Source organism: Eulemur rufifrons, chromosome 16 (genome assembly GCF_041146395.1).
Source record: "Eulemur rufifrons isolate Redbay chromosome 16, OSU_ERuf_1, whole genome shotgun sequence".
Lineage (NCBI taxonomy): Eukaryota > Metazoa > Chordata > Mammalia > Primates > Lemuridae > Eulemur > Eulemur rufifrons.
In genome coordinates, this window is record NC_090998.1 from 83,999,183 (window position 1) to 84,019,427 (window position 20,245).

General features: G+C 51.0%; 1 protein-coding gene across 8 annotated transcripts in view; it reads right to left on the minus strand.

The window, feature by feature from the left end:
- The window catches only part of LARGE1 (LARGE xylosyl- and glucuronyltransferase 1), a 499,273-nt gene that overhangs the window by 8,005 nt on the left and 471,023 nt on the right, over nt 1-20,245 (minus strand). For 5 of the 8 annotated variants that reach the window (XM_069490824.1, XM_069490821.1, XM_069490819.1 and 2 more), the window contains 2 exons: nt 18,185-18,463; nt 1,815-1,961 (listed from right to left, as the gene is read on the minus strand). In XM_069490824.1, coding sequence (XP_069346925.1) covers nt 1,815-1,961; nt 18,185-18,463 — 426 coding nt within the window. The remainder of the gene's footprint in view (nt 1-1,814; nt 1,962-18,184; nt 18,464-20,245) is intronic. The other 3 variants (XM_069490823.1, XM_069490822.1, XM_069490826.1) reach the window with 1 other exon arrangement.

Here is a 20,245-nt window from a genome sequence, read left to right on the forward strand (position 1 = left end):
GGGATGTAGATGCTTTCTCATTCCAGGTGTGGTAGGGAGCAGGTTTTAGCTGCTCGGAGGCTTAAGGGTTCATTACTTGGCAAGCAGGTGACAAAAGCAATTTCTTGGAGGGAAGGTTTGTAATCTAGCCCTTGGCATGGTGGCTCTGCCAGCTGTGGGCCAGAGCCCCAGTCACAGACGCAGCAGGCCACACCACAGCTCTCGTGCCCGTGGACGTGACCTTGAAGTGCGTTCTCAACTCACCTGGGGATGGAGATGGAAGGAAGGGTGCCTTGGAAATGTGCCAGGTGTTCAGCCATCAAACTATGGTATCTGTGGGAGACTCAAAGTCTCAATTTCCAGAAGCAATTTTGATCCTGCATCTTCAACCAGCAGTAGGAGAATTCAGGGCTTGATTGGTGGCCTGTGGTATTTTGGTTAAGCACACAGGCTCTGTGGTTCCTTAGAGCTGGGCTGAATCCAGGCTCTGCCATTCACTGGCTGTGTATCATTGGGCAAGTTATTTTACCTCTCAGAGCCTCAGTTTCATTATCTGTGAAATGGCGATAATATTAACAGTGTCTGCCTCACAGATTTATTGTGAGGATTAAATATGTAATCACAGAACCTGGCATATGTTAAGCACTCAATAAATGGCAGTTGTCATTTCTGTCTGAAAAGGAGGGCTTGGGTCCTGGGGCTCTTAACTCTTCCAGGTCACTTTCCAGAGTCCTACACAGAGGAGAAGGCTGGAGATTGAGTCCTGCCTCCACCACCCCTCTGTTTCCTCCTCAGTATATAACGTGAAGAATGTAACCTCTGAATTGTCAAATGAATAACCTACCTCATAGAGTGATTTTCACAAGAAAAAGTTTGAGAAAACCTTCTAGAAACTTTACAGTAGTATGAAAACCCAAGTTATTATGACTACAAGGTTTTTAATAAAATCCCAATTGCCTAGAAATGTATGCCTTTTAGCTCAAAGGAAGGGCTGGCCATTCTTACATTGTTCAAAGTGGAGACCCTGCTTGGAAATCAGCAGGCGCAGCAACGGTTCTCTCCTGAGACTGCTCGATTCAGAGACCCCGCAGGACTCCCACACCCCCTACCCTGGTCTCCTGATTGCTACACTCAATGCCGCAGCCCGTGCCCAGGGTATGCAACCCGTCTGCGGCTGTGCAGTCATACAGACTCCAGGGACCCTCTGGAGAGTGACAGGGTAGCTTCCGAGATGTTCCTGCAGGACTAGGGCTCTGGGAAATGCGGAAAATGAGGGTTCTGCTTCCAACTGTCACTCGGGCCATGGGAAAGTCGGCTGCCAGCTCTGCTGTGTGCAACTTCGGAGTCATCTTCATGACTTTATGCTGTTGAAGCAACTGCCGCACGTCCCAGGCCTTGGGCTCAGAGAACAGACCACTCACACCAACAAGAAGAGAAACCACTGTTGGGACGCTAATGGAAGGAATGAAATCCACTTACCAAATGAATGAATGGACAAGCACACAAAATAGAGAATTCAGAGCCAGGAGATGGGAGCAGGAACCTAAACTCAGATTAGAAATAAGTACAAACAGAAACAAGCTTAACCTTCTTGCCTGGACATACCTACCTTCCATCTGGACAGATAAGATCTGTCATCTACGTAAAAATAAATTACATGGTACAGGGAGGAGGAGAGAGGAGATACCAAGATTGTTTGGGGCGAGTGGTGCTGTTTTGGCCTTACAATAGACTAAGGCAGCACAAACTTTTGGGCCAACAGCTTGGGCATCTGGGTTTCCCAGGTGAGAGGAGGGCTCCAGGCACCCTCAAGGGCAGCAGGGAGGGGCACTCACCTGAATGTGAAGAGGGTACCCATGTCCAGCATCGACAGCAACTCCGCCTTCGACTTGGGGAAAGAGAGCCGGTAGCGCAGTGTCTCAAACGCAGGGACAATCATCGCTTTCTTGGTGTTGGCGAGGTCGAGCTGGATGACAGACTTCCTGAAAAGAGGGGGCAGGCAGAGAGATGGGGTCCCGGTGACACCAGGCCCAGGGAGGCGGAGCAGCTCCCCAAATACCACTCAAGGGGCTAGAGTGGGCCTGAGATTCTCTGTCCCGGAAGCAGAGAGCCGAGTCTTCCTGCAGAGTGAACGGCGAGCAGGCAGACCGGGGTGGGGTGGGGGGAGCCTCCCTCACGTTTGCAGCATGTGCTCGTCAGTCACGCACAGGAGGAGGGTCTCAAAGTACTCACAGGGGCTGGAGTCCAGCCTGCTGGGATCCCTGGGCTGGCCAACCCCTCCTGCCGCACCACTGGCCACGTGAGAGCAGGTGGACAGGAAGCTGACGAGAGTCACCAACCCGGACACTCCCAGGTCCCATCTCTGTGACTCTGCAACCCTTTGAATCCTCCAGACCCCGAGCCTCTAAAGTAGCCCGAGCCCCCTGTGCCGCCGGCACGGATAGGACAGAGCTCTGGTCCCCCCCTTGGTGGAAGGTTCTCCATCGTCTCACTGACGACCGCCTTTGCGCCCGGCCTTCCGCTCTCCTCCTCTGACACCCAGCTCCTGCCCTTCCGGATTTGTCTGCCACTTCTCAGCTGTGGCAGTCACTTGGAATGACAGAAAGCCTCAGGGAGGAACACGCAGCATGAGGCTCGTACTGAACACAGAGTGGACGTGAACCCTGGCGGTGTCACCTTATGAGGCCCGCCAGCCTGGGCAAGCAGCTCAGCTTCTCACTACCTCGGGTTCCTCCTCCCTGAAACCATGGCTGTAACATCTGCCTCCTGGACTTGCTGTAAAGACGGAACAAGGTAATATAACACCGCTTGGCACACCTGGCCCAGGGCAGGCCTGCTGTGACGAGGGCTCACCATCACCCTGCAGCACAGTCTTCACTCCCTGGCCTGGTCTTCTATCGTCTTTTTTGGCCAGGCCTTCGGTACTCCTTTCTGGCCTCCTGCTCAGACTGCAGACGTCTGGGTCTCAGCACCATCATGGGGTGTCTGCTTCTGCCTCCGCAACAGAACGTGCAGTCTCCCTGGGGCACTGGCAGGCGCTGGGAGACGCTCTGACAAACACAGGAAGCAGCAGCCCTCTGTGGCCACACAACTGCCCACTGCTACACTGCTGAGTTACTGAAGTCACTTCCTGCCACGAGACTTTGAGCCTGTGCACAAGCAGGGACTAGGGCCAGTCTGCAATGAGGAGCCCTGCTATGAAGGAGTGACTCTGAGTCCAGGCCAGTGCGGGACTAGAGCAGCACAGCAGGCCGAGAAGGACATCGGCAGGACTTGGTGTCCCTGAGTGGGGAGGGGAACCTGGGCCAGGTCAGAGTAAGGGCAGTTTTCTGAAACTACCTTTGGTTAAAGGGGTTCACCAGCTCCCAGTGGAGAGCAGGTGGTTGAGAGATGGACCAGAAGTTCATTTTGGAACCCTCCGAATAGCATTTGTACTTCCTTTTCTATCATTGCGCTTATGTTAACTATATACCAAATGATATTAATATACAGTTCTCACATCACTATTTCAGAGGGGGTTTGCAAAGGATGACAGCAAGATAGGACTGTGGCAAGCTATACTCAGCCGGCCTGGGGGCCAGACGTTTGAGTCCGCCTGTCCCAGTCTACATTCCTCTCCCCCTTTGTCTGATGATGTTGTCAGCTTTCAAACACCCACGATTCCCTCCTCCATGGCCAGGCATCTGTTAGATGGCATTCTCTTTGGTATCGATCCTTTATTAGGCATAGGCAGAGCTGAGGCGAATCACCTTTCCCCCAGGCAAGGTGTGTGTTCCTTATCTACTGATTCTGGGTGTTGGGGCTGGGACATATGGGTATACACGATATCCCTGGGCCTAGATGGCAAAGCCCCTGGGCCCTCTGGGGCATGGGGGAAGGTGTCCCTGTATTGGTGTGTGGTTGCTTCTCATTCAACGATCACTGACCACCTACGATGCGCCAGGCACTTGAAGATACACGGTAAACAAAGCAGCCCAAGTCTCTGCCCACATGGTACCTACACTCTTGTTGTAAATGTTCAAGGATGCTAAAAGCCCAAGGACAAGTCTCTCTAAATTGGAGCCCAAGATTGCATTTGCAGCTGATTATTTTAGGATATGAATGCTATAGAGACAGAGTAGAAGGCTGGGAGGGCTGAAGTATGAACGGAATAGGTAGAGTATATATCTGCATATGCACATATACAGGATAGATAGAGAGATCTATAAATGTGGATGTCTCTATCTATAGAAGCCTCAAGTTACTATTATATTCACAGTTAGTATAGTCGCCACTTCTTGGAGAATAAGTCCTGCTAAAAACTAATTCCCCCTTCTATGGCCCCTGTACACAGAAGTAGCTCCCACAGCTTGACCTGCTCTACCTGAACCCCTGGCCAGGGTAGGGTGTTTAGGAGCAGACACCTGACTTAAGCTGAGCAAGTCAGTTTCTAACTCTTGGAAATATAAACAGAAACACAGAAACTGGTAAACCACGGAGCTGACCTGCTGTGATGACGGACAGTGCTCTAGAGGCTTCTGAACTACTGCTGGGGAGGGTTCCGGAGCTACCCTGGTGTCTTAGTCTTATGCATCGGTTTTTCTAGTCCTACTTTGATTCCATAAGATACACCACCCCACTGTTACTTGTTTTCCTTTGATTCTTTTTGTTTTAATTAACCTACCTAGCATTGGTTTCTGTTGCTTGCAACTAAACCACCCTGATATAATGCAAGACCCGGAGTAAACATTAAGCAACGTGCCTGGTTTCCCCCTGCATAGATAGCATCAGCCTCTGGAGTGCTTTCTGCAAACTCCTTTAATCTCACTAAAATACAAACTGACACAAAGACGAATTTGTCACCAGATAGGTCCACTTCCGACTCAGTCCAAGGCGGTTTCCATACTGACATCCTGAAGGGCTCTCATTATGAAGCTGTTTCAGCAACAAAGTGGCTTCAGGGTACGGGCTCTGAGCACATCTGTGGATGGAGGAGGTGACGGCAGCCTGGGCCCTCTTGCGCTGTGTTCTCTTAGCACATCTTACCTTGGCTGGGGTTTGCTGACCTGGGGGCGAACAATCTGCAGCCATCATCTACCTGGAAAGTGAGTTCTACAGGGGACGGAGTGTTGTCCTGACAACCTGAGTGACTCTGGGTCCCTTCATTCATCTCTCTTAGGTTCCCAGATCTAGCCTATTAACGCTGAAGCTTTGGGAAGGCAGTCTGGGGTAGCAGCAATCAGACAAACCTGGCTTCTAGCTCTGACCCTACCAGAGCTGTCCTCTTGGGCAAGTTGCTTTAACCACTGAGTGTCAGAGTTGAGGCACTGTTAAGGTGTGTTGATGAGGAAAAGCGCAGAGCTTGTGCACGTGCCTGGTGCAACGCCTAGTATGCATTAAGCACTGAGTACATGGTGCCTGGGTGGTCAATTTTACGTGTCAATGGGCCAGGCCATGGTGCCCAGGAGCTTGGTCACCCATGAGTCCAGATGTGGCTGTGAGCTATTCTGTAGATGTGAGCAACACCTACAATCAGTGGACTTTAAGAAAAGGAGATGACCCTTGATAACATGGGTGGGGGGACTTCAGGCAATCGGTCGAAGGCCTTAACAACAAGAACTGAGCTTTCCCAGAAAAGAAAGAATTCTGCCTCAGGACGGGAACCTAGAAACTTGCCTTGAGTCTCCAGCCTTCCCCACAAATTTCAGACTTGCCAACCCCACACCTGAGTGAACCAATTCCTTAAAACCCCTCTCACTATATACTGATATGTGTATATCCATCTATACATCTATAGATATATTGGCATCTATAGGATGTATAGATATATTCTATATATCTCCTATTATTAATAGTTCCAACCCTGATTGATACGTTGTCTTTACTTCTGATCCAAGATCCCTGCAAAAACATTTACAAACCAATATTTTGCACTGAAGAACTATTAATATTAAAAGAAATCACAGATATCTACCTAAGTAACTCAGGACCCTGCTGATACAACAGGGAGCCCGTCAAATATTAATATAAGTGACCTGGGGCCAGACAAGACCAGCTTCAAAACCTACCCACCCCCTTTTCTGGTAACCTTGGGTGCATTGTGCAACCTCTCCTGGTCACAGGTTCCCCATCCATAAAGGGAGAAAATAACTGCTCATCTCTTATCTCCCCGGGTCCCAGAGCCTAACACAGTGCCTGACTCACAATAACTGATCAACCAATGAGCCCCCTCCCCTTTCACAGCTCAGCTTACCGGTGTGCCCACCGAAAGAGAACGGGCGAGTGTGCCGGAGGGTTCGGAAAAGACAACATACTGTTTACAACACAGCCAGATTTTCGGCTTGCTTGTCTACAGAAACAGAGCTTATCAGATCTCGGTCTCCAGCCAGCTAGCTGAGCCCTTCTTTGTGTCAGAAACAATTCAAGTGTTCCTCGCAGACACAGTCACCTCTTGCAGCCCAGCAGAGCTGACCAGCGGGGCAGCTGGGTAGAGTTTACCTTCCAAGTCCCCCAGGCAGCTCCTCTGTGTCACTGTTCCCGTGAGCCCCTCCTCTCAACCCCCTCAAGTGTGCAAATAGTTCATGTCCCTTTGTGCACCTGGTAACAGCGGCGAGCAGGGGAGGGGCGTGAGTGGGTAGCCAGGCTTCCTGTGCCCACAGCACCGTGGAGCTGGGCGCTGGGCGGAGCCCACAAAGCCACAGAAACAGCCCGGAGGGGCAGACGCCAGCGAGACGGGCGTCCCCGGTGCGTGGAATTACCAGACGCCAAGACTAACCTCTCACACACACCCCTCCCTCACTTCATCCCCATCCTTTCTCCTGGAGACAGGTCCCTGTAACCAAGGAAACAGCCCAGGCTCCTGGCATGAAGAGATTATGGGATGTGTCTCAGAAGCAGTAAGGAGCCAACACGCACTGCATGGTCCTGAACTTTCACCTCTACAGGGCCACAGCGGCGAGCCGGGCTCTGTGGGCAGCCTGCTCGGGTCTGCACCCGGACTACGCCTTTACCTCTGCGTTCTGCAGTTTCTCTGTCTGCAAAATGGGGACGGTGATGAGTGCGCCGATCTCAGAGGGTGAGTTCCACATGTAAGTGCTCAGATGGGGCCTGGCAGGTGACAAGCTCTCAATACCCTCTGGCCCTTCCTATGACTGGCTTCCCATCCCCCCACATCAGCTTCACAGGGGTTTCCACGGTGACACCAGTCTGGGCCTTTCCCCATTGTCCGAGGTCCAGCCAAGGGCCGACTTTACCGCTCTGTCCTTTCATTTGTTTGTTTACTCACTCATCCCACAACGTGCCAGATGCTGCTTAAGCACTTAGTGCATACATCTGTGCCAGATGCTGCTTAAGCACTTAGTGCATACATCGGTACACAGCACAGGCAAAACTTCCTGCCCTAGTGGAGCTTACAGTGCAGTGGGGACAGAGAGACAATAAGCCTAATTACTAAATTACATGGTAGGTCAGAAGTGAGAAATGCCATGGGAGAGCACAGAGCTGGGTAGGGGCTTAGGAACCAAGGCCAGAGTGTGGACTGAGGGTGGCCAGCAAGGCCCTACCCCACGGAGAAGGGGATGTTTGAGCAAGTGCTTGGAGCAGGTCAGGGAGCAGGTGAGGAGGTTTTCTGGGGCAAGAGCTTTCTAGGTTAAGCAAACAGTCAATGAAAAGGCCCTGAAGCCCAGTGTGTGTCCAAGGAACAAACAGGAGGCCTGTGTGACAAGCACAGAACAAGGGACAGGCAGAGACCTAGAGATGGGGGCAGAGAAACAGGGAGAGGGTGCTGCGGATCCTATGGGGCCTTGGAGATCACTGAAGGGTGCGGTAGGCGGAATAACCCTGCCCCCTGAAGATGGCACATCCCAACCCCAGACACCGGTGAATATATCACCTTACACGGCAGGGGACTCTGCAGGTGTGATTAAGTTACAGACGCTGAGATGGGAAGATTACAGTGGAGTATTTGGGGGGCCCAATGTAAAGTCCTTAGAAGAGGGAGGCAGGCGTTAGAGTCAGAGAAGGAAAAGGATGATGGAAGCAGAGGTCGGAGTGATGCAGCCACGAGCCAAAGAATGTGGGCAGCCCCCGGGAGGCAAGAAAACAGATCCACCCCCCACCCAGGGCTGCCAGAAATAATGCTGCCCTGCTGGCACTTGACTGTAGTCCTGTAAGACCTGCTTTGGAGTCCCGACCTCCAGAATTGCGCGATAACACGTTGGCACTGTTACAAGCCCCCAAGTCTGTGGTCGTTAGTTACAACAGCAACAGAAGACGAATACAAAGGTCTTGTGATTTCACTCCTAGTGAGCTGGGGAGACACAGGGGAACTCTGGGATGATCTGCTGTGTACAGTGTTGGGAAGACACTGTAGCCCTGCGTGGGTAAGAGCAAGGAGATTGATCAGGAGCCACTGAGGTGACAGAGGTAAGGTATCTTGGACCAGGAGAGTAACCGTGAAGGTGGTAAGAACTGGCCTGGTTCTCGAGCCAATGGGATTTCCTTATCCGCCGGATGCAGGGTGTGAGAGACAGAAATGAAGGATGGCCCAAGGCTTTTGGCTTAGCTAACCAGAAGTACGGAGTTGCCGTCATTTGAGATGATGCAGCAGGCTGGTGGGGAAGATCAGGACTTTGGTTCTGAACGTGCATTTGAAACGCCTGTGAGGGAAGCCAGTGGAGACGTTCGGGACGCTGCTGGACGTATGTGTTCTGAGGTCAAGAGAGAGAGAGGGCTGGGCTGGAGGGCGTTTGGGGACAGGCAGCAGACAGACGGCATCGAGAGCCGTGAGACTGGCAGTCATCACCAAGGCCGTGAGGGCAGAGTGAGAAGGTGCCAGCAACGCCCCTGCGGGCAGGGACCAGCGAGGAGACCGTGCTGCACTTCTCACAGCCGAGAGAGAGCGCGCACCAAGGAGGAGCCGTCAGCAGTCAGGTGCTGCTGGAAGGCAAGTGAGACAAGAACTGGGGACTGCCCACTGCATTTGGCAATGGGAGATCACAGGTGGCCTCCTCCTTGAGCGCTGGCACCTGGAATGGCACCTGAAGCACCAGCCAAGACCAGGTAACAGGTGGGTGTGAACCCAACGGCCATGTAGACTGGCACCTCCTAGTTCTGCAGAAACAAACCGAGTCAACACGGGCAGGGCTGGATCACTGGTCAGGAACAGAATCCAGGTCACTCCGCATCCTGAACACACACCGGTGCTTGGGGAGGGGTCGGGTGGCGGCTGGTGCAGTTGATTACCATGGTAGACATAGCGAGAGGCCAGGATAATTGATCAAGAAGCGGGGGCCTCATATATGCAAAAAACATCCAGCCTTGTTGTAACAAGTATCTTTTTGGTAAAAAACATTTGGTTTCATCTTAAGTGACTGGGGGCTGCGAAAAATTAATGTGTGTGGTTCAGAGGGGAGGAAATAAGTAAAACCCCAGACCAAGACCTAACCCTTCACAGTGAGCTAAGAGCTGGGAGAAGGGACCCTTGTTTTCTGATTAGACCCCTCTTGGAGTCCCACAGTGGTCACCACTCGCCTGCAGATGGGGTTCGAGTTACTTGTCAGTGTCCACCAAGGACGCACTCCCTAAATCCTGTCTGCGCTCACGCATCTGCTCTGCTCACCACTCCCTGGAACAAGTTCTCCCTCCCACTGGTGTGGGCCTAGGTGCTGTGCTATGGTGTCCCCGCAAATTTAGTCTCCAATGCACCAGTGCTGGGGGGTCTTTTGGAAGGCGTTTGGGTCAGGAGGGCCCCACCCTCATGAACAGATTAATGCCATTATTAAAAGCCTGATGGAGAGCGTTTGGCCCCTTTCTTGCCTGTCTGCCTTCTTTCACGAGAGGACACAGCGTCCCTCCCCTGCAGGGGATGCGGCGTCCAAGGCACCATCCTGGCGGCAGAGAGCGGTCCTCACAGACAACGAACCTGCCACCGTCTTGATCTTAGACTTCCCAGGCTCCAGAACTGTGACAAAATACATTTCTGTTTTTTTTTTTTTTATAAATTACCCGGTCTCCGGTATCCTGTTACAGCAGCACAGAATGGCCCAAGACATACTACGACGAACCCAACTGGATGTCATCTTCAGGAACAAAAAATTAGAAAAATGATCTGAAGTCAAGAAAGATGAGAAATACAGTCGAAACAGGGACAAATGGTTTTGGAATTCTCTGCTCCTTGGGTCTATCCTGGGGGTGGGGCCAGGCCGGTGACATGAATGATGGTGGGGCTGGCAGGGACAGTGCAGGCGGCATGAGCAGGGGACACCAGGCTCCAGTGTCGGGGCGACGAGAGGGAGGAGGAGAGAGCCCACGCGCAGCACAGAGGAGGCAGCTGCTCCTCAATCCCAGCTGCGTGGCTGCCATAGGGACCGCGGCCATATACTCCGGTACTGCACGAGGAGCCAACTCCAGTCATTTTCAACACATTTGAGGGCTGCACGTCTCCCATGGGCCGTCAGTTTGAAGGGAGGCTGAACGGTGAAAAAAAGAGCATGATCTTTTAAATCAGATGATGTAGATTTTATCTTCACTCCACTCCTTCACTAATTGTGTAATCACAGGCAATTTTCTTAACTCTCTGGGCTTTTGTTTCCTTATCTTGATGATAATAGATACTTTATGGACTTGGTGATTAAGAGAACTAAAGATAATACATTCATTAATTAATGAATATTAATGAACCAGACACAGAGATATTGGGTACAGAGCTGAATGAATGGATATAAACTCTGTCCGTGCAGAGTTCAAAGCGTGGGAAGGGAGGAAGACAGTGTATAGAGTTCTTGGGGTGCGTGGTCACCCCGTGGGTGCTTCCCCTCACGGAGATCTATGTTCTGATCAAGAAGCAGGGGTCAGCCAGTTAGGAGAGGGTGTTCTAGGTATTTGCAGAGCTCTGGTACCAAGCAAGCATATAGGCTTTGGGGGAACTGAATTTCCTAGAGCATGCTTGGTATGTTGTAAGGGGTGGATACATGATAATAATAACTGCTTACATGTATTCAGTATAAGTACTGTTTTGAGCGCTTTATATGCACGACATCTTTAATCATTGCAACCTATGACATAGGCACTAGTATTCTCAGTTTAGTGATGAAGATATTAAAGCTCTGAGAGGTTAATAAGCAACCACATCATGAGATAATAACTGTATTAAGTCAGTCTGTACCAGCTTAGAATTAATCAGGAAAGATCAATAATCACAGGATAATCTCAACATTAACAGACTTTCACAGGCATCCCTGGGAACTAGTATGAGAACCGCTTGGATTCCTTACAGCTCAGGTTGGATTAAACAATGGCGTCCTGACATTCGATGCTGCACAAACTCAGGGCTCCGGGCGCTGACGAGCCTGGTTCTCTCCTGGCATTCTGACAGCAGCCCCGATGACTTCAGTCTTGTGGTTCCCAACAGTTTGTCACTTGTCAGCGGTGGCCTTGGCCATTCATCACAATGCCACGGGGCAGTCAGTGCAGCCAATTCCGTTACAGGAGTGGAAGCTCACGTGGGCCAAGATAGAGCATCCCAACTCCTGCCCGGGAGTGGCGGCCACAGGAGGTCCCAAATGGCAACAAGCACCAAACGGGCTGATGCTCAGAGCAGTCAACCCTGGGCAGAGCAAGAGAGAGTGGAAAGATGCTGTCCAGAGTTCTGGAATGGTGTTCTCAAGCTAACAGCTGTATTAAAAGGGGACGAGAAGAGGGAAAGAAACTTGTGTTGGAGTGTGCATTTATTCCAGAAACCCAAGAACAGCATTACTCTTTCTCTCAAGGCTCTGTGCACAGCCAATTAGCAACTCCGGCCTCCCTGCAGGCCCTGAGATGAGTCTGCATCCTCTCTGGGACTGCTCCATCCTGGACCATTCCACTTCCTGCCTGCGTGTGCACGGACCAGCCCTGCGGGGCTCGTGGTCTGGGGAAAGCCTGCTCTACGGCTAGGTTCCTAGCTGCTGCACGGTGCTGGGCACACAGTAGCTCTCAGTCATGCACAGGGAATGCAGAAATCAACATGTAACTGCCGTGTGTCGGAGAGAGGATGGCATTGCGAAGAGGGGCCTTCAGAAATGACAAAGACCTGGCTTGCACTTACAGCTCTGCTACATAAACACATATGACCTTTGGGCACATTTATCTGTGTTTTAGTTTCATTTGTATTCATACAGTAGGAATAAAAGCACTTATTTTTGACTAGGTTGTCATAAGAAACCTAACACGTGCCCAGTGCCTAGCACAGCGCCTGCTACACGGAGGGCACTTGGCGACATTTGTTTCTTCCTTGCTGGGTCCGTTTCAGATGGCCATGCGCTCATACTCCCGCGTGACGCTCACAGGAGGACGAGAGCCAGTGAGGGTTAGCGCGTTTGGAGAGAAAGCAGAGGACGGGTCTGAGATACGCCATCATTTTCTGAGTTCAGCTTACTCCTGGCAGAGTGTGTGGGCATGAGCCAGGGAACAAGTGACGCATGGTGAACGGTGGGGCCAACAGAAGGCAAGGAAGGGCACGCGTGTGCATGTGCATGTATGTGCATGTGCAACTTAGGGAGACTATGAGAAGCCCCCGTCTCCAGCTGTCCCCCACACCCCTTCACACTGGCTAGCTTCAGGAGTACTACATGTGAGCATGGCTTTCAGCCAGCACAAGGGGAAATTATCCAATAACATTTGAGGATTAAGCAGCCTATGTCAGGGTGCGAACCTGTGGGCAGAGAGGAAGGAAGGAGCCGGGTGCAGCCCCGCTGCTGTTCACGCTGGAGGCAGACCTCAGCACCGTGCCGCCCTCCTCCTCCCTGCAGCTCCCTCCACGTGGAGCCCAGGTAACAGGGTTTGCTCCGATTCTATTCCAGTTGCCTAGGCAATGAGTTCCTGGCAGATTGGCTTCCAGGAGGTGTGTGGGTACAACAGCAAGGACTTGCAAATGAGGGAAGATAGGCTGCTCTCGGAGAGTGTCACCGTAAAATGTACACATAAGGAATGAGGTCACACACGGGCGCTCATCCGAGAGCCTGAAGGGCTCCCAGGCCCCAGCAAGATGGGGTGGCTCCTCAATTGGTGGCATTAACATGTCCAGAGGGAGAACCTGGCAGGCAGAGAGGCGCAGGGGAGAAAGAGAAGCGAAGAATGAGCTTTTGGGGACAAATTAAAAAAAATAGTAAATAGTAACAATAGCTACAGCATATTGAGCACCTGCCTACGTGCCAGGCTCTGTGCTAGGGACTCTATATTTGTCATTTCATGTGATTCTCAGCATCCCTATTTAATTACCCCGTTGTTCCAATGTCTACTGTTAGTAATCACGGCTAAACCTTGTAGCGCTTTTAGCACATTCCGGCACTGAGTTAAATGCTAGCTGCGGATTAGGGGAGGCCCAGCAGTCAGGAGGGCAGCTCTGGGGCAGTCAGATCCCACCTGCTTGTACTCTTGAGCAAGCGACATTTCTGTGCCACAGTTTTCTCCACTGGGAGTTGGGGATGGTACTGGTACCTGTGCTGTGTGATCATAAGGATTAAATGTATCATCTCATGCAAAGATTAAGACAGTTCTCGGGTGCACAGGATGTACTCGGCAAATGCCAGTCATGATGCTGATCGCGGCCATCGTGCTGAAGATGGAGATGACATCAGCCCATCAGGCAACTGGATCGGTAAACAGGTTGAGCACAGAATGTCTGTGGATAAGCCCCAGATAAGCCAGTTGTCCACTTGGTAATGCTGTGCCTTTGGGCTTGTTACTTAGTCTGAATGTCCTCGTCTGTAAAACGAATTACAGTGAGGCTAAATGATAAAATACGTGCGAAAGGGCTTAGAACAGCGGTTGGCACATTGGAAGTGCTCAATAAACGTTAAGTGGTATAGATATAGCAGAATTAAAATGATGAGTGAACCCAACGAAATGCCACCTGATAATGTCCCTCGGCAGGCAGTCAGCCTCACTTGGTGCCACCTGGACCTGGTCTTGCTCAAATTTCTGCACGTATTCAGCAAGTATGTACAGAGCAGCAATTATGTGCCAGGGAAAATGTGAGGGGGAGGTGGTCAGATGTCACCCTGGAGGGAACAGAATAAAACAGGTATTTGGCATTCCTATATACTGTCAGAATACAGTCTCCACCCAGGGTGGCATGTTAGTCCCCTAGAAAGCAAAAGCAGCAAGGACGGCAGAGACACTTTAAGCTTTAGGCATCAATCTAAGGTGAGGATTCTGCAGGGTTAGTGAAAGAGGCAGAAACCTGCCCCGGTCCCATGGATGTGGAAAGTCTCAGCATCAAGCTGTCTGGGCAGCCCATCCCTGGTCCCCCTGCCATTCTGGAACTTCGGCCACAAGCATTGCTCAGTGCTTTCCAAATACTACTGCATTTCATCTTACCAAGACCTCACGAGGGAATAAACAGTAGGATCCCTCTTTCAGAGACACAGCGAGTTAGAGAGGTTCAGTACCTTCTCCAAGGCCAAGTAAACACTGCGCAAGGAGTACTCAGCACTGAAATGCAGGTCTGAATGACCCAGGGACAGCACTGTCACCTACAATGCAGCACACAGCCTGGCACATAGAAGATGCTCACTAAATTTTTTTAAAAAATAAATCAATATGAATATATAGTTTCTCATTTTCAGTAAGAGAAAAAATTGAGATGGTCACATGAAGTTCCCCAGGCTCTATGGTGGCAGAGTTTGCAACGGCAGGGTTTGAGTGGGGTGGTGGCCTGGCACAGAAGTCCAACGTCCAGTGCTGTGAACAGGCCAACGGCAGCACAATAACTCCTGTTCTGCACCTACTACACCGCTGCAAGAGGCTATTACCAGCCCCTTTATTAATTGAGGAAATGGAGGATCGGGGAGACCATGTCTGCAGCCTCAAGTCACGTCCTTGATAAGCGCTACAGGACCCGAATTCAAAGGCAGCCCTGTATGACTTCTGCCATGCCCTGCTGACTTTCACTTGACATTTCTGAAATCAAGAGTGGAAGCTGAACGTCTGTATGCTCATTCTTTAGAAGAAATAGGTGAAGGGGTGGGAAAGAGATTTTAGTGAATCTCTGCAGCTATGCCCATGCATATAACCAATTCCATTATTTTCCAATTGATCTGTTTGTTTTTGCTATAATATTAGCTGGTTGCCTAGCAACTGCTCAGAGAGCTATGATGCTGAACTTTTTTTGGTAACCAAGTGGAACCCCCCAAAAGGGTGATATGAGTGTTTAGGGGTACAGAGACCTGCCAGTCACCCTGCTCCGGTATCTTGGGGTTTGAGAGTGATCTGGTCCCTGCCATAGAGTGAGCAGGCTGTAGAGTAGGGAGGGACACTTTCCTCCTCTGACACCACATTTAACCTCTCTGGGGCCTCAGTCTGGTCACTTGTAACAACACTTGCCTCATGCAGAAGCGTGAAGAATAGAGGCAGTGTATACAAAGCAGCTGGCAGGGTCTCTGCCATGAGGTAAGAGCTCAATAGTTTGGAGCTGTCATCATTGTAATATATCTAATATTAACATTTTAACAGAGCTTGGGTATAGCACTTTGTTGGAGATCAGTGCTGAGGAAGTCGTTCTCTGGGAGGGTCTGCTGGCCTTGGTGGTGTCCCCAGTTACCGAGGCAAACAGCACCCTTAGCCTTACATCTCAAACCAGCAATGCGACACTGCACACAAGGTCGATCCCTGATACCTTCTGGATCAGAAACAAATCCATCCCACTCAGAGAGAAAATTTCCTGTAAGCCAAGGGCAAGTCGATATGATTATCTTCATATGAAAAGGACAGTGCTTGCTTATTTGGGGCTTTGAGAGAATCACATTTCTTACTGGTTCCCAAAATTCCAGTGCCGAGGAATCACCTAGGCCACAGGTTACGTACTGTTGGGCGGGGCGGGGATGGGAGGGGGCAAAGCAACCGGAAGGTATGTTTGGTCCGGCTCAACAGCATTCAAAACAGGTTTTGAAAATTAGTTGCCAATATTTTTTTTAAAAAAATCTTATCTAAAAATCCCGATTCTCAGCTCCTCTTGAAAAATATGAAGACCTGGTAACCATAGCCCTGGCCCCCTGGAGCAACAATCCCACAGCTGAGCGCAGAGATGCCCGCTGTGGTCTCCCTATTGACTGCTACTCAGCATTCCTGAGCAAGGTCTGCGAAGAAAGTAATGAAGTTCTAAAAGCAATTTACAATATTTCGAAGCTCCGGAGGGGAACCACACACCTTCCTGTGATAAGGGGGCGAACGCCAGCTACAACCTCCAGGGACTGTGCACCAGGCAAATGTCAAGTAAGGGGCAACACCAGTTACCTCGCTTTGAGGGACGTCTTGGTTAGCAGTTACTGATGTCTTTGATCAATAAAACACTGGACGACAACACAAAAGTCTGTTCATGTGTATGGTTTTTAAAAACACGATGCCCATGAAGTCAAATAATAAAACAGTCCTTGGGCGGGGAGAGTAGAGACCCCAGACTCTTACGATGGGGGCGGTTCACTCTCAACTGGTTGGGGTGAAGGCCCCTCAGGTGCTTCCGAGGAAGAGCCCCAGAGGGGTGGAGGATGGCCAGGGGTCCGTTCCTGAAGCCTTTGCTTTTCTGGGTCAAGGGTAGCCCTCTCTCCCTCATCTCTCTGTTGCTTTGGGAGGCTGTCATCCCCAGGAAGCCAAAGTTTCAGAATCTACAGGAATCAGAGGCTGCAAGCCCCATCTGGCCACAGGGGGGCGCCCTCACTCCATATACGGGGATCCCAGGCCCCCAGCGGGAGCCGGACCTGGGGCTGCAGGTGGAGCCCCATCTCTGGAGCCTGGCGGTCTGGAGTTGGGGCTCACACAGTGCTGGGTACCACAGCACCTCCCACCCTCCATGACTCAGGCTGCTGCTGCCTAGGGGTCGCTCACCCTACTGTTCCTAATGGGGAGACGCTGGGAGGGGCTCCTCCCACCACAGGGGAGGAATTAATGCTACGGAACCCAAGGTTCCCCTGGAAGGATCGATTCAGAAGCTGGGCAGAGAACTCAGGCTGCTCTCCCTTGCTCCAGAGAGCAGGGCACAGAGGGTGCTCATGCCACGCCTATGCTTTGGTGTCAGTACAAAAGGCTTAAAGCCTCTTGGAGGCTCTTTTAAAGAGAAAGACAGAGAGGGAGAGAGAGACACGCGATTAAGACAGAGAAAGATACCAAGAAACAGAGAACGAGGCAGATGGGGGCGGGGGGCTGTGGGAGAGGGGCGGGCAAGAGAACACGAGAGAAAAAAATCAGATCCGACCCTGTTTGGGACACTCAGAAACCCCAGAGCAGCATGAAGCAGGGTGGCCTGCAGACCTGGTGTCTGACAGACACTGGTTCACACCCTGGTGCCAGCTCTCTGGATTTGAGCCTGTCATTGTGCGTCTCTGAGTCTCACTCTTCCTGGCTGAAGAGTGAGGACAGCCACACCTGCCTTCTGGGCCGGATGTGCAGATCCACCGGGATAATACGTGCAAACCACCTCTCGTGGTACCTGGATCCAGGCACCCACTCCCTCAGCAGATATAATTCATGCCGACATGATAATAAATAAACGATTAAAAAAATGTTGGACCATTTATATCTTGTGACTTTAGTTTTCCCATGTGTAAAATGGGACCTCTGGGCTGTATGAATTCTATAGTCCCTTTCTGTTTGCCTTATGATTCTTTACTAAATGCACTCATCACACAGCCATTGCGGGCTTTCATCAGGCGAGTGCTTTCTCCAGCCACTGGACACCTGCCCCTCCGTGTGGGGGAGAGCTGGAAAGGGACGCTGGAGATGCACAGACGTGGCCGGAGCAGTGATGGAGCCCGTGGCTCTGGAGGCAGACTGGCCACGTTTGACCAGCCCCCCCCTTAGTATGTGTGCATGCTTGGGCCGACGGCTTCTGGTCTCATTCCTGCCATTTCCCACTGCCTGGCCCGCTGCAAGCACTTCGGTAAGTGTCAGGCATCATCATCATCACTTAGATTTGTTTTAAGGAATAGGCAGTGATCGTTCAGAATGGTTAGATCAAAAATGAGAATAGAGACGGTCTATTTTCACAAATGCTATAGAAGGAACATTAGACTGGGAGACAAAAAGAGCTATTCCCTGGATCAATCTCCACCACCACCATCCCATTCTGCAAACTCGGGTTCCAGCTCCGTCGCTGGGTGGATGTGGGCAGGCCCCTTCCCCTTTCTGTGTCTTCGCTGCCCATCTAGAAAGGCAAAGTGTTGGACCAGACGACGGCCCTGTGTGCGGTCCTTACCTGAGGTACTCATAGAGCCCGTACATGGGCAGGAAGTCGATGTCGGACAGGAACATGTAGGGAGTGCTGATGTGCTTCATGGCCACGTTGCGCAGCAGGTTCACGGGGTAGAACTGGCCCTCCTTGTACACGATGTGGTAGCCCACGTTGTGGCGGCTCATGAGCACCTCGGAGCCCTGTGCGTAGCGGAGGAACTGCTGGGCCTCTGCGTCCGACAGGTAGAGGGCCAGGCTGATGGGCCCCTCCCAGTGCTTGCAGATGGCCTCCAGCATCTGGAGCCTGCAAGAGACAGGGCGGGTGAGCGTGGGGACCTGGCCGTCCACCCCTCATCCGCTGGGCCTCCTGCAGCCTCTGCCTCTATCAACAGTGAGTCAACCGGCTGCAAATCCAAACCCCTGCTTTAAACAGGACTCAGTTCTTTTACCAATAAAACAGGCACAAAACACTTACCTTGCAGGGTCAGGTCTTTTACTGCTTCCAAATGAACACGTGACGTCAAGCCACATCCCCCTGTAAGCCTCAGACTTTCGTCTCAAGGCAGGCAGTGGGGAGGAGGGGGTGAGTATATTAAGTGATCTAAGGATCCCGTTCCAGCCCCAGACTCCTATAATTCTGCTCTCTTGGCAAAGGTGTAAAACAGCTCTACTGCTCTCCTAATGCAGCGACCAGCCACAGAGGTCTTAGATAACCTCGGCCACTGAGTTACAAGGAGCTTTAAAACAAGCAGAAAAAACAAGAGTCATGACAACTGCAGTTATAGATGCCTTTACTATGTGCCAAGTACTTTCCAGAATTCTCCCAACAACCCTGAGCACTGTCTCTCTCCCCATTTTCCTAAGGCAGGAATGGGGGTGCCAGGTGTGTGGTCAGCTTGGATTCTTGGACTTAGAGACCAGGCACCTTGTCGGGCCTTGGAGTTGGTGAGAAAGAGTAACACTGGGTGAATCGAAAAGGGAATGCAAAAACACGAGAATGTTGGGAACACACGTGTACCTAGGGTGACGCTGTCTTCACTTTTCCGAGCCCTCACTGCTCCAGGGCTCCAGCCGACTTTGCACGGCTACCTTAGAGATGCTGAGCCAGGGAGAGACGTGAGAACAGAGCCCAGCAAAAAAACAAAAGGGGTTTCCAGCAGAGAGAGTTCTGCAAAAATGTTTGAAGAGAAATCTATAAAGATATTTTCTTCAAAGGCATTAGAAGTGCCTGGTACATAAAATCTATGGCTAAGAAACAGCAAAAGCCTATTTCAATTTTCCTCTGTACCCAGCAAGCGGTGCATAGTCAGCGGTCTCCAGGTCAGAATGCCCACTTTATTTGGACAATTACCAGGAAATCAATTCCATGCATTTCCATGATTCTAAACAAAAGAAAATGGGCACACCTGTCTTGTTTCAATGGCTTTCTCAATGACTTTTAGTTTCCTCTCAGTGACTCTGTGAACTGGTATTGCCTGGTTTTGCTTCCTCTTTCAACACGGAGGGTAAGATATTCACCAGGACAAAACGCCCTCCGTTTCTCATGGTTATCGTGCTTGCTAATCAAACTGACCAGAGACATTTTTTAAAGAGGTGCTACCTTCTCTGCGACACCTAATCTCACGGAATGTTGCATTCAGCCTCTGCTGTAGGGCCCTGCTCTTTTCTGGGCTCTGAGGATCTGGGATTTTGAATCATACCCCCTGCACCTCAGTTTCCTCTTCTGCAAAATGGAGGGAATCTGCACTTCAAGAGAGAGCCACCTTCACAAACCCTTGAGAACTGGAGAGTAAAGGGCAAGAATAATTTCTAGAGTGTAGGTACGAGAGCTGCTGGAGGGGGTGGGAGGTAAGAGGTATGTCTGGACACCAAGAGGATCACGTCTCGGGATTCTCCCATGGACTTGGTTTTGGACTCTGTGTCTGAGTTTTTCCAGCAGTGATCAAGTCCCACCTGGTGCAGCCCTTCGTCCAGGCTCTGCTAAGAGTTCAGAGTGAGAACAGAGACAAAACACACTTAAGGTTCTCAGAGGAAGGGTGCTGCTGACGTGAAAAATCAGTTGAGCTTTATGGGGAATGCTACCAGA